General features: G+C 44.4%; 1 protein-coding gene across 17 annotated transcripts in view; it reads left to right on the forward strand.

Annotated features, from left to right (window-relative positions):
- LOC139393327 (CUGBP Elav-like family member 2) overlaps positions 1 to 12,832 on the forward strand; it is a 225,931-nt gene that overhangs the window by 132,455 nt on the left and 80,644 nt on the right. For all 17 annotated transcript variants that reach the window (XM_071141897.1, XM_071141901.1, XM_071141902.1 and 14 more), the window contains one exon: positions 7,534 to 7,730. In XM_071141897.1, coding sequence (XP_070997998.1) covers positions 7,534 to 7,730 — 197 coding nt within the window. The remainder of the gene's footprint in view (positions 1 to 7,533; positions 7,731 to 12,832) is intronic.

The following is a 12,832-nucleotide window of genomic DNA, read 5'->3' on the forward strand; positions in this document are numbered from 1 at the left end:
TCTCCTAATGTTCCCTGCCAAGGAATTCACACACACACACACGCACACACGCACACGCACACACACACACCTTGGCTAAGACTGTAGATCACCCTTCAGTCACGGCCCTGTGCTGCAAAGGAGACTGGAGTGATGGAAGCAATAGTTAAGCCATTACGGCAGACAATTGGCTCAAATTGAGAGGGGGGGCGGGGGGAAGGGGGGAGAGAAGGAGAGGCTATGGCAGGAGTTGATCCACTCAATGACTTAATCTGTGCCCCGGGACACACTCCTGCTGTTTCAGGTTCACTCACACACTGACTGCAATAACACCTTGTAAGCCAGGGCTGCAGGGGTGAAGGGGTGAAGGACTGCAGGGGTGAAGGGCTGCAGGGGTGAAGGGCTGCAGGGGTGAAGGACTGCAGGGGTGAAGGGCTGCAGGGGTGAAGGACTGCAGGGGTAAAGGGCTGCAGGGGTGAAGGGCTGCAGGGGTGAAGGGCTGCAGGGGTGAAGGGGAGAGAAGATAATTACTTTATACTGAACAGAGTCACTTTCTCACAGCCATCACAAACCCACAGAGACCAAAGACCTAAGGTTGAGGTCGGAAGTTTACATACACTTAGGTTGGAGTCATTAAAACTCATTTTTCAACCACTCCACAAATGTATTGTTAGCAAACTATAGTTTGGCAAGTCGGTTAGGACATCTACTTTGTGCATGACACAAGTCATTTTTCCAACAAGTGTTTACAGACAGATTATTTCACTGTATCTCAATTCCAGTGGGTCAGATGTTTACATACACTAAGTTGACTGTGCCTTTAAACAGCTTGGAAAATTTGAGTCAATTGGAGGTGTACCTGTGGATGTATTTCAGGGTCTACCTTCAAACCCAGTACCTCTTTGCTTGACATCATGGGAAAATCAAAAGAAATCAGCCAAGACCTCAGAAAATAAAAAAAATAGTTGACCTCCTCAAGTCTGGTTCATCGATTTGAGCAATACCCAAATGCCTGAAGGTACCACGTTCATCTGTACAAACAATAGTTTGCAAGTATAAACACCATGGGACCACGCAGCCGTCATATCGCTCCCTATAGATGAACGTACTTTGGTGCGAAAAGTGCAAGTCAATCCCAGAACAGAAAGGACCTTGTGAAGATGCTGGAGGAAACGGGTATGAAAGTATCTATATCCACAGTAAAACTAGTCCTAAATCGACAGCAAGAAAGAAGCCACTGCTCCAAAATCTCCATAAAAAAGCCAGACTACGTTTTGCAACTGCACATGGGGACAAAGATCGTACTTTTTGGAGAAATGTCCTCTGGTCTGATGAAACAAAAATAGAACTGTTTGGCCATTTGACTATCGTTATGTTTGGAGGAAAAAGTCGAAGAACACCATCCCAACTGTGAAGCATGGGGGTGGCAGCATCATGATGTGGGGGTGCTTTGTTGCAGGAGGGACTGGTGCACTTCACAAAATAGATGGCATCATGAGGCAGGAAAATTAAGTGGATATATTGAAGCAACATTTCAAGACATCAGTCAGGAAGTTAACCTCTCTGATCTCCCCATCCCGGATCCGGTATCAGGAATACAGACTCAAGCTCATTACCATAACGCAACGTTAACTATTCATGAAAATCGCAAATGAAATGAAATAAATATGCCATCTCTCAAGCTTAGCCTTTTGTAAACAACACTGTCATCTCAGATTTTCAAAATATGCTTCTCAACCATAGGAAAACAATAATTTGTGTAAAAGTAGCTAGCTAGCGTAGCATTTAGCGTTAGCATTAGCGTTAGCATCCAGCACGCAACATTTCAACAAAAACATAAAAGCCTTAAAATAAAATCATTTACCTTTGAAGAACTTCTGATGTTTTCAATGAGGATACTCTCAGTTAGATAGCAGATGCTCAGTTTTTCCAAAAAGATTCTTTGTGTATTAGAAATAGCTCCGTTTTATACATCACATTTGGCTACCAAAAAAAAACGAAAATTCAGTCCTCAAAACGCGAACTTTTTTCCAAATTAACTCCATAATATCGACTGAAAACATGGCAAACGTTGTTTAGAATCAATCCTCAAGGTGTTTTTCACATATCTCTTCATTGATATATCGTTCTTGGAAGCATGGTTTCTCCCCTCAATCAAATGGAAAAGTACAAGCAGCTGGCAATTGCGCACCGAATTCCACGCAGGACACCAGGCGGACACTTGGAAAATGTAGTCTCTTATGGTCAATCTTCCAATGATATGCCTACAAATACGTCACAATGCTGCTAACACCTTGGGGGAACGACAGAAAGTGTAGGCTCATTCCTTGCGCAATCACAGCCATATAAGGAGACAATGGAAAACAGAGCTTCAGAAATCTGCTCATTTCCTGGTTGACGCATCATCTTGGTTTCACCTGTAGAATGAGTTCTGGGGCACTTACAGACAATATCTTTGCAGATTCTGAAACTTCAGAGTGTTTTCTTTCAAAAACTGTCAAGAATATGCATAGTCGAGCATCTTTTCGTGACAAAATATCGCGCTTAAAACGGGAACGTTTTTTATCCAAAAATGAAATAGCGCCCCTAGAGATCAAAGAGGTTAAACCTTGGTCGCAAATGGGTCTTCCAAATGGACAATGACCCCAAGCATACCTCCAAAGTTGTGCGAAATGGCTTAAGGACAACAAAGTCAAGGTATTGGAGTGGCCACAAAGCCCTGACCTTAATCCTATAGAACATTTGTGGGCAGAACTGAAAAAGCGTGTGCGAGCAAGGAGGCCTACAAACCTGACTCAGTTACACCAGCTCTGTCAGGAGGAATGGGCCAAAATTCACCCAACTTATTGTGGGTAGCTTGTGGAAGGCTACCCAAAATGTTTGATCCAAGTTAAACAATTTAAAGGCAATGCTAGTAAATATTAATTGAGTATGTGTAAACTTCTGACCTACTGGGAATGTGATGAAAGAAATAAAAGCATAATTTAATCAATCATTCTACTATTATTCTGACATTTCACATTATTAAAATAGTGGTCATCCTAACTGACCTAAAATAGGGAATTTTTACTAGGATAAAATTTCAGGAATCAGTGAAAAACTGAGTTTAAATGTAGTTGGATTAGGTGTATGTAAACTTCCGACTTCAACTGTACACGGTCACGCAGTATGTATCTTATAACAGATCATGACGCTTTATGAGCATTCATAGAGCTGTATGACTGTGCATGGCTGTGTAATGTGGCATGTTGGCAGTAGGGGCTGTGATGGGCAGGGTGAATGGTTCAAAAGGGCATTGTGCCTTATCCTTATAGACTAATTCTCTCTCCCAGGCCTCAAACAACCACACAATGAGGAATTGTCTCTCTCTCTCTCTCTCTCTCTCTCTCTCTCTCTCTTTCACACACACACTAACAAGCCTTTTTACACAGAGTGTGTTAGTGGGTTGTTGTTGTGCTTCCAGCCTGGGGTGTTTTGGGATGGATATACTGCAGGTTTCATGGCTGTGCTGTGTCAGGGGAGCCGTTCATCTCCCGTTTTTAAATGTCTAACGTTCAAGCAACGCTCTGCTTTATGAGTGTGAACGTTGGCGTAACGCTTGGTGTTCATTGGGGCCGTAACTCCTGCCCGGTCCCCTCGGCGCTGTGGCTGGGATTTATCGTCCAGCTTACAGTGGAGGGATTGCCGCGGGGACCGTTGGTTTGCTCGTTCCCTCGTTCTCTGGCTTGGTCATTTATTTGACATGTCCTTTAAGTCCTTTAAAGAATTGGGCGTTTCTGCCGAACGCCTGGGCTCTTTCTGCAGGAGATGGATGGGCCGTGTTCAAAGGTCTGTATGTTCTCCATCCCTCCATCCCTCGTTCTCTTATTTTATTCCCCTCCTCCTTCCTCTTTTCTCTTTTTTGATTCCCTCCCTCTTTTCCTCCCTCTCTCCCCCTGAGCTTTATAGAGTGGTATTACGGCTGTCAGCTAGCCAAGCAAGGGATTTGGGCATGTTTTGTTTGTGCCTCTCAAGATAATGCTCTCTCCTTTCTCCTGTGGAGAATAACAACAGTGAAAGTAGAGTGATAAAAGCAGCACATCGACTTTAGCTTGTTTAGTTTGGGTTTGTACTGTGGTTCCATGGCACCGCAGGCTGAAGTGGAGACTGAGACTGTGTGTGTGTGCTGGTACGTTCTAGCCCTATTCATTCAGCTGGCCCTGGGATCAATGGCAACTGTGCTGATTGTTCGAGGCTGGCGGACGTTTTTAGAGAAATCGTTAAGATGTAAAACAAGCCATTGTGATCCCAGATTGTTCCCTCAGGGAGTCGTGTGTGTGTGTGTGTGTGTGTGTGTGTTTCTGTGCGCAGTCGCACACACCATTTCTCTTCTGAGGTGTTGATTTTCTCTTTTTAAAAAGCTTACCAAGTTCAAGTTTTTATTTGTCACACACAAGGCCAATTGAATGTGATTCGTGACAACATTGACTACAGAGCAGAGAGAAAGAAGCAGAAAAATGAAAGGTTACACAGACTTAGAAACATGAACTGACTTTACAGTGTATGGTGTGTGTGTGTGTGTGTGTTATGTTACCATGTCATGTAGTGTTTTGTAATACAGTCCAGTCCCAGACTAAATCCCTTCTACAGAGTGAGCCAGACCTGAATTAACACCACGCATTCCCTCTGCTCATCACCACACACACACACACACACACACACACACACACACACACACACACACTTGTTTTACTATCCTTGTTGGGATCAAACAATTGATTCCGATTCAAAATCCTTTTTTCCCTAACCTTAACCCCTAATTCTAATTCTAACCCTAATTTTAACCCTAAGCATAACCCTTTTTCATTGTGGGGACCCTCAAAGTGTCCCCACTTGTCCAAATTGTCCTTGTTTTAATATTCAGACCCACACATTCCCTGGTGTTGCTGTCCCCTTTTATCTTCTACTTTTAAAGTGGAGTGCTAGGCCTACTTGCTCAGAGGGAATCTGTTTTCTTGAAATCATGTTATGTGGATTCAAAATAATGTATGTACAGATCTCCCCTTCCTAGGGATTGTGCTGTTTATCAATTTGAGCTGAACAAAGAGGTATAATGGGTTAAAAATATGTTGCGTAAAGCTTACTTCGTTATTCAAGGTTTTAAATGTTTCACTGCGTCAGGGATAACGCACACAGACGTTTCAGCTTTACAGCATTCTTCATTGTGTAGGTCAGGGATAACACACACAGACGTTTCAGCTTTACAGCCTTCTTCATTGTGTAGGTCAGGGATAACGCACACAGACGTTTCAGCTTAACAGCATTCTTCATTGTGTAGGTCAGGGATAACGCACACAGACGTTTCAGCTTTACAGCATTCTTCATTGTGTAGGTCAGGGATAACGCACACAGACGTTTCAGCTTTACAGCCTTCTTCATTGTGTAGGTCAGGGATAACGCACACAGACGTTTCAGCTTTACAGCCTTCTTCATTGTGTAGGTCAGGGATAACGCACACAGACGTTTCAGCTTTACAGCCTTCTTCATTGTGTAGGTCAGGGATAACGCACACAGACGTTTCAGCTTTACAGCCTTCTTCATTGTGTAGGTCAGGGATAACGCACACAGACGTTTCAGCTTTACAGCCTTCTTCATTGTGTAGGTCAGGGATAACGCACACAGACGTTTCAGCTTTACAGCCTTCTTCATTGTGTAGGTCAGGGATAACGCACACAGACGTTTCAGCTTTACAGCCTTCTTCATTGTGTAGGTCAGGGATAACGCACACAGACGTTTCAGCTTTACAGCCTTCTTCATTGTGTAGGTCAGGGATAACGCACACAGACGTTTCAGCTTTACAGCCTTCTTCATTGTGTAGGTCAGGGATAACGCACACAGACGTTTCAGATTTACAGCCTTCTTCATTGTGTAGGTCAGAGATAACGCACACAGACGTTTCAGCTTTACAGCCTTCTTCATTGTGTAGGTCAGGGATAACGCACACAGACGTTTCAGCTTTACAGCCTTCTTCATTGTGTAGGTCAGGGATAACGCACACAGACGCTTCAGCTTTACAGCCTTCTTCATTGTGTAGGTCAGGGATAACGCACACAGACGTTTCAGCTTTACAGCCTTCTTCATTGTGTAGGTCAGGGATAACGCACACAGACGTTTCAGCTTTACAGCCTTCTTCATTGTGTAGGTCAGGGATAACGCACACAGACGTTTCAGCTTTACAGCCTTCTTCATTGTGTAGGTCAGGGATAACGCACACAGACGTTTCAGCTTTACAGCCTTCTTCATTGTGTAGGTCAGGGATAACGCACACAGACGTTTCAGCTTTACAGCCTTCTTCATTGTGTAGGTCAGGGATAACGCACACAGACGTTTCAGCTTTACAGCCTTCTTCATTGTGTAGATCAGGGATAACGCACACAGACGTTTCAGCTTTACAGCCTTCTTCATTGTGTAGGTCAGGGATAACACACACAGACGTTTCAGCTTTACAGCCTTCTTCATTGTGTAGATCAGGGATAACGCACACAGACGTTTCAGCTTTACAGCATTCTTCATTGTGTAGGTCAGGGATAACGCACACAGACGTTTCAGCTTTACAGCCTTCTTCATTGTGTAGGTCAGGGATAACGCACACAGACGTTTCAGCTTTACAGCCTTCTTCATTGTGTAGGTCAGGGATAACGCACACAGACGTTTCAGCTTTACAGCCTTCTTCATTGTGTAGATCAGGGATAACGCACACAGACGTTTCAGCTTTACAGCCTTCTTCATTGTGTAGGTCAAATGTTCTTTCATCCAAAACAGCATTTGTAATGATCAACAGTTGAGCAGCAGGTGCTTCTAATCAGGGTTGTACCTCATCTGCCAATCAGGGCCCCTCTGGTCTACTTGTATCCATATTAGTCACAAAGAGAGACACAAAGAGAGACAGAATTATAGGGGACGGGAGAGGGCGCGAAGAACAACTCACCAATCAATCGCCACAGGTGTCCGCTCCCCTAAATACGTCACATCAATTAATGTGACAGCCCACCGCGAAGGACATGAGGCACAGGCGTTCATAAATATGTGTGGCCAACCTCATAGACGATATGCAGAATCTGATATGGACCGTGTGTAACAATCTAAATGTGGCTTATAGGAAGGAGGTGGAATCTAATTCCTTGTTTAAACCGTGTGGAGATAGATCATTGGATGTATACAATCACATGGCTTCTCTTTGGAGTAATGTGTTGTCAAAGTCACCTACTCTACGTGATGGATGAGTCTTTTCCATCCCGACGCAATGCAATTTATTAATAGAAGGATTTTGTTCTATAAAGTGTCTCGCAACTGGTGAGGTGATATCTTGACGTCTAATTTGGATTTATGTTCTCCAAGACGTACTTTCAAGGTGCGGGATTATTATTATCAGGTTACAGGTTACACAGTGAACCCAGCCTTGAACCAGCTGCTACCCCAGTGGACCTCTCCTTCCCATCTTCCTGAGAATGTCTTCCATGTCAAGTCAGATGTGATCTGTTGTGTAACCTAGCGCCCCCTGTCGTCTCTTTTCAGTAACGGCACGGCCGGGAAGATGAACGGTGCGCTGGAGCATTCGGACCAGCCCGACCCAGACGCCATCAAGATGTTCGTGGGCCAGATCCCTCGCTCCTGGTCAGAGAAGGAGCTGAAGGAGCTGTTTGAGCCCTACGGCGCCGTCTATCAGATCAACATCCTCCGAGACCGCAGCCAGAACCCTCCACAGAGCAAAGGTATGGCAGAGAGACAGTCATACACACACACACACACACACACACACACACACACAAAAGCCAGAACGCTCAGCCGAACAAAGTTAAGATGAAGAATCACTCACTCAGAGCTAAGGTAATCCTACAGAGCAAAAGTAAGGAATAAACACAAAGGCATACTGTACAGTACACATGGATACATTCTAGAGGTCGACCGATTATGATTTTTCTACACCGATGCCGATTATTGGAGGACCAAAAAAGCCGATACCGATTAAAACGGCCGATTTAAAAAAAAAAAAATGTTTATTTGTAATAATGACAATTACAACAATACTGAATTAACACTTATTTTAACTTAATATAATACATCAATAAAATCAATTTAGCCTCAAATAAATAATGAAACATGTTCAATTTGGTTTAAATAATGCAAAAACAAAGTGTTGGAGAAGAAATTAAAAGTGCAATATGTGCTATGTAAGAAAGCTAACGTTTAAGTTCCTTGTTCAGAACATGAGAACATATGAAAGTTGGTGGTTCCTTTTAACATGAGACTTCAATATTCCAAGGTAAGAGGTTTTAGGTTATAGTTATTATAGGAATTATAGGACTATTTCCCTCTATACCATTTGTATTTCATATACCTTTGACTATTGGATGTTCTTATAGGCACTTTAGTATTGCCAGTGTAACAGTATAGCTTCCGTCCCCCTCCTTGCCCTGGGCTGAAACCAGGTAGGGGCAAATCTAAAAGCGAGTGACATTTGAAACAGTATTAGCGCACACCCAGCTAACTAGTTAGCCATTTCACATTGGTTAAACCAGCCATTAGGCTGATAGGCTTGAAGTCATAAACAGTGCTGTGCTTGCGAAGAGCTGCTGGCAAAACGCATGAAAGTGCTGTTTGAATGAATGATTACGGGCCTGCTGCTGCTCAGTCAGACTGCTCTATCAAATCAGACTTAGTTATAACATAATAACACACAGAAATACGAGCCTTGGGTCATTAATATGATCGAATCCGGAAACTATCATTTCGAAAACAAAACGTTTATTCTTTCAGTGAAATACGGAACCGTTCGGTATTTTATCTAACGGGTGGCAACCCTAAGTCTAAATATTCTTGTTACATTGTACAACCTTCAATGTATGTCATAATTACGTAAAATTCTGGCAAATTAGTTCGCAATGAGCCAGGCAGCCCAAACTGTTGCATATACCCTGACTCTGCGTGCAATGAACGCAAGAGAAATGACACAATTTGACCTGGTTAATATTGCCTGCTAACCTGGATTAGTAGTTATAACTAGTGATTATGATTGATTGTTTTTTATAAGATAAGTTTAATGCTAGCTAGCAATTTACCTGGGCTTCTACTACATTTGCGTAACAGGCAGGCTACTCGTGGAGTGCAATGGTTAGAGCGTTGGACTAGTTAACTGTGCGGTTGCAAGATTGGAACCCCTGAGCTGACAAGGTGAAAATCTGTCGTTCTGCCCCTGAACATTGCAGTTAACCCACAGTTCCTAGGCAGTCATTGAAAATAAGAATGTGTTCTTAACTGATTTGCCTAGTTAAAGAAAAGGTATAAAAATAATAATAATAATAAATGGAAATCCGTGCCCAAAAATACCGATTTCCAATTGTTATGAAAACTTGAAATCGGCCCTAATTAATTGGCCATTCCGATTAATCGGTCGACCTCTAATACATTCCATCAATGCCAGCCTGATATTTCTCTGAAATGTTCATCTCATCTGCCTTTTCGGAGAGAAAACAAAAGAGGCAGCATCTCAGCATCTCTCTGTTCGCTCTCTGTTTTCCCTCACCTCCCCATCCCCACAGCATCTCTCTGTTCGCTATCTGTTTTCCCTCACCTCCCCATCCCCACAGCATCTCTCTGTTCGCTCTCTGTTTTCCCTCACCTCCCCATCCCCACAGCATCTCTCTGTTCGCTCTCTGTTTTCCCTCACCTCCCCATCCCCACAGCATCTCTCTGTTCGCTCTCTGTTTTCCCTCACCTCCCCATCCCCACAGCATCTCTCTGTTCGCTCTCTGTTTTCCCTCACCTCCCCATCCCCACAGCATCTCTCTGTTCGCTCTCTGTTTTCCCTCACCTCCCCATCCCCACAGCATCTCTCTGTTCGCTCTCTGTTTTCCCTCACCTCCCCATCCCCACAGCATCTCCCCACAGCATCTGTTCGCTCTCTGTTTTCCCTCACCTCCCCATCCCCACAGCATCTCTCTGTTCACTCTCTGTTTTCCCTCACCTCCCCATCCCCACAGCATCTCTCTGTTCACTCTCTGTTTTCCCTCACCTCCCCATCCCCACAGCATCTCTCTGTTCGCTCTCTGTTTTCCCTCATCTCTCTCTCCATCCCTCTCTCTCTTTCTGAGTCATAAGCTTCCACAAGCCTTGACACAGCAATTCAGCAGTCTGCCAAGGGGAGACAGTGACATACCTAAATCAAATCATTCGGCCTCAACTCACTGTCATGCGCTCTGTGTTTGAGTCTGAGTGTGTTCATGCTTATGTGTCTCTCTCGCTCTCTCTTTCTCCTCCTCTGTCTGTGTCCCTAACCTCTGGATGACTTCTCTTCCTCGTTGTGAGACCAAAACATTGCTCTCGTCAGCCTCTCCTCTCTTCCTCCATTTTGTCTTTCTCTGTCGCTAAGCCCTTGAGTCGTTCTGATTTCTCTGGTTGATGAGTCAAAGTGTGGGAGAGTGTCACTCATAGACACTTTACTTTAAGTAGGGAAAACAGCCTCTCCTCTCTTCCTTGAGACTGTAAACACTCAACAATCTCTCCATCTCTCGCTCTCTCTCTTTCTCTGGCCTGTAAAATGGAGGATTGGATTGAACAGGAAATTGACTGTTTGATAGAGCTCTGTCTAGGCTTGTATATTCCCAGGCTTTAGGCGCTGTTGTTTTCTCGTCATTGCGTAAGAACTCTCTAGCGCGACATGGCCTTGTCAGAGCCCTCACACACAGTGGAGCCGCAATGGCCCCTCTCGGCTCCACAGTTGCACTGGAGCCAATTCTCATTTCATTGGTGTCAAGGAAAATGTGCCCCTTTCCCCCCGGTCTGTTTAGCTTAAATGAATGACCATATTTTCAGAGTGGTCTCAGTTAGATGGTTGAGGGAGTGTGCTCCGTCGCCCTTGGCGATCCAGAGGCCGGATCAACAGCTCTCCTTCTCTCTTGACTATTACTAGAGTAATTTGGATTTGTGAAGTGGAGTTTTATTTTATTTTCTCTCTCTCTCTCTCTCTCTCTCTCTCTCTCTCTCTCTCTCTCTCTCTCTCTCTCTCTCTCTCTCTCTCTCTCTCTCTCTCTCTCTCTCTCTCTCTCTCTCTCTCTCTCTCTCTCTCTCTCTCTCTCTCTCTCTCTCTCTCTCTCTCTCTCTCTCTCTCTCTCTCTCTCTCTCTCTCTCTCTCTCTCTCTCTCTCTCTCTCTCTCTCTCTCTCTCTCTCTCTCTCTCTCTCTCTCTCTCTCTCTCTCTCTCTCTCTCTCTCTCTCTCTCTCCATTCTTCTCTAATCCATTGATGGTAGATACACATTTCCAGTTGATAGACATATTCCTCCATACACATACTGTTACTGATGCTTATAGAAAATGTTTTCCTCCATTTTTCATGTAAAAGATGGCACAATGAATACATTTAACACCAGTGAGTTTGTAGACAGTGTTTCCCGTCTGAGTGGTCTGGTTGTCTTTCGATGGTTATTCTGCAGGAAGGGCAGCTGCTAGGTGAGTTGAGTCTGGACTGGACGATCTGATGGATGCTGTGTGTGTCTGTGTGAACGCTGGCCAGTGCAGTATGGACAGTTTAGTTTGGCTGCTGTTGCTTTAATGTGTTAAGAGTCAATAAACAGATGAGTGGAGAGATCGAGAGAGAATTTGATTTAGCACTGAGAGAGGGGGATGAGAGGGGGATGAGAGAGGGAGGAGAGAGGGCCAGAGGGGTAAACAAAGACAGTCCTCCTCTCTCAACAACAGTTTGCATCCCAGGTTTGTTTGCATCTGTTGTCTAGCCGGGTGCGTACAGCACAGTTGTGAGTGTGTGTGTTGACAGGGGACATACTATGTCATTAATCTTAATGATCGCGCCTGTCCTCATGGAGGACACACAAAATGAGTGTAATGTCTTCATTAGCAAGTTGTATATACTGCACAATTCTCTGGACATGGTGTCTGAAAGAACGACACCTCATATCAGCAACACACACGCTGAAATATAATAATAGCTCATAGTATCTGATTCTCCATCACCACTCTCCATGTACATCCACTCTGGGGTTTCCCACTGTAGTATCCAGGGGCATCCAGCTCTCCAATGGCACACATTCACCTTTACAATTCTAATTCAACCGCATTCTCCCTCAACGCCGAGGTAACGCTCAACAAACGCTTTGCCTCCCAACACAATTATCTCCTCTAATGGATTCAGTAGAGACCGGGCCGACCGGAGTCAGAACACTGATTTATTTCATTCTTTCCTAAAGCAGCACAGCCAATTAGATTGCTATAACAAGACATTCGCTGTGTTAGCGGTCTACCCAAGTCCAATTAGTGAGCGACTGCAGGTGGATTTTATAATGGCTGGGGGGGGGGGTGATGTGTGTATTAGCATGTGCAGTGTTGGAAGCCTACTCTGTGTGCGTTTGGGGTTAGCCAGGGAACAGCGTTTTTGAGGATTTAATTTGGAGCCGTTTCTCCACAGTTAGTTGTGGTAGATTTGTAAAGTGCTTTGTGTCCTAATCTGGTCTGAAGGTACAGTGGACATAAGGAGAAATTGCCAGTCAAAGATCCAATCTTCTCAACACAGGCCACTATGGCTGAATGTACCTCCCAACCCCCGTCTCTCACTCTCTTCAACACAGGCCAATATGGCTGAATGTACCTCCCAACCCCCGTCTCTCACTCTCTTCAACACAGGCCACTATGGCTGAATGTACCTCCCAACCCCCGTCTCTCACTCTCTTCAACACAGGCCACTATGGCTGAATGTACCTGCCAACCCCCGTCTCTATCAATCCACTCCTCTCCTGCTTTATTGAGTATGATCTATTTCTCTCTCACACACACACACACACACACACACACACACACACACAGT

This window comes from Oncorhynchus clarkii, chromosome 33 (genome assembly GCF_045791955.1).
Source record: "Oncorhynchus clarkii lewisi isolate Uvic-CL-2024 chromosome 33, UVic_Ocla_1.0, whole genome shotgun sequence".
In the NCBI taxonomy this organism is placed as follows: domain Eukaryota; kingdom Metazoa; phylum Chordata; class Actinopteri; order Salmoniformes; family Salmonidae; genus Oncorhynchus; species Oncorhynchus clarkii.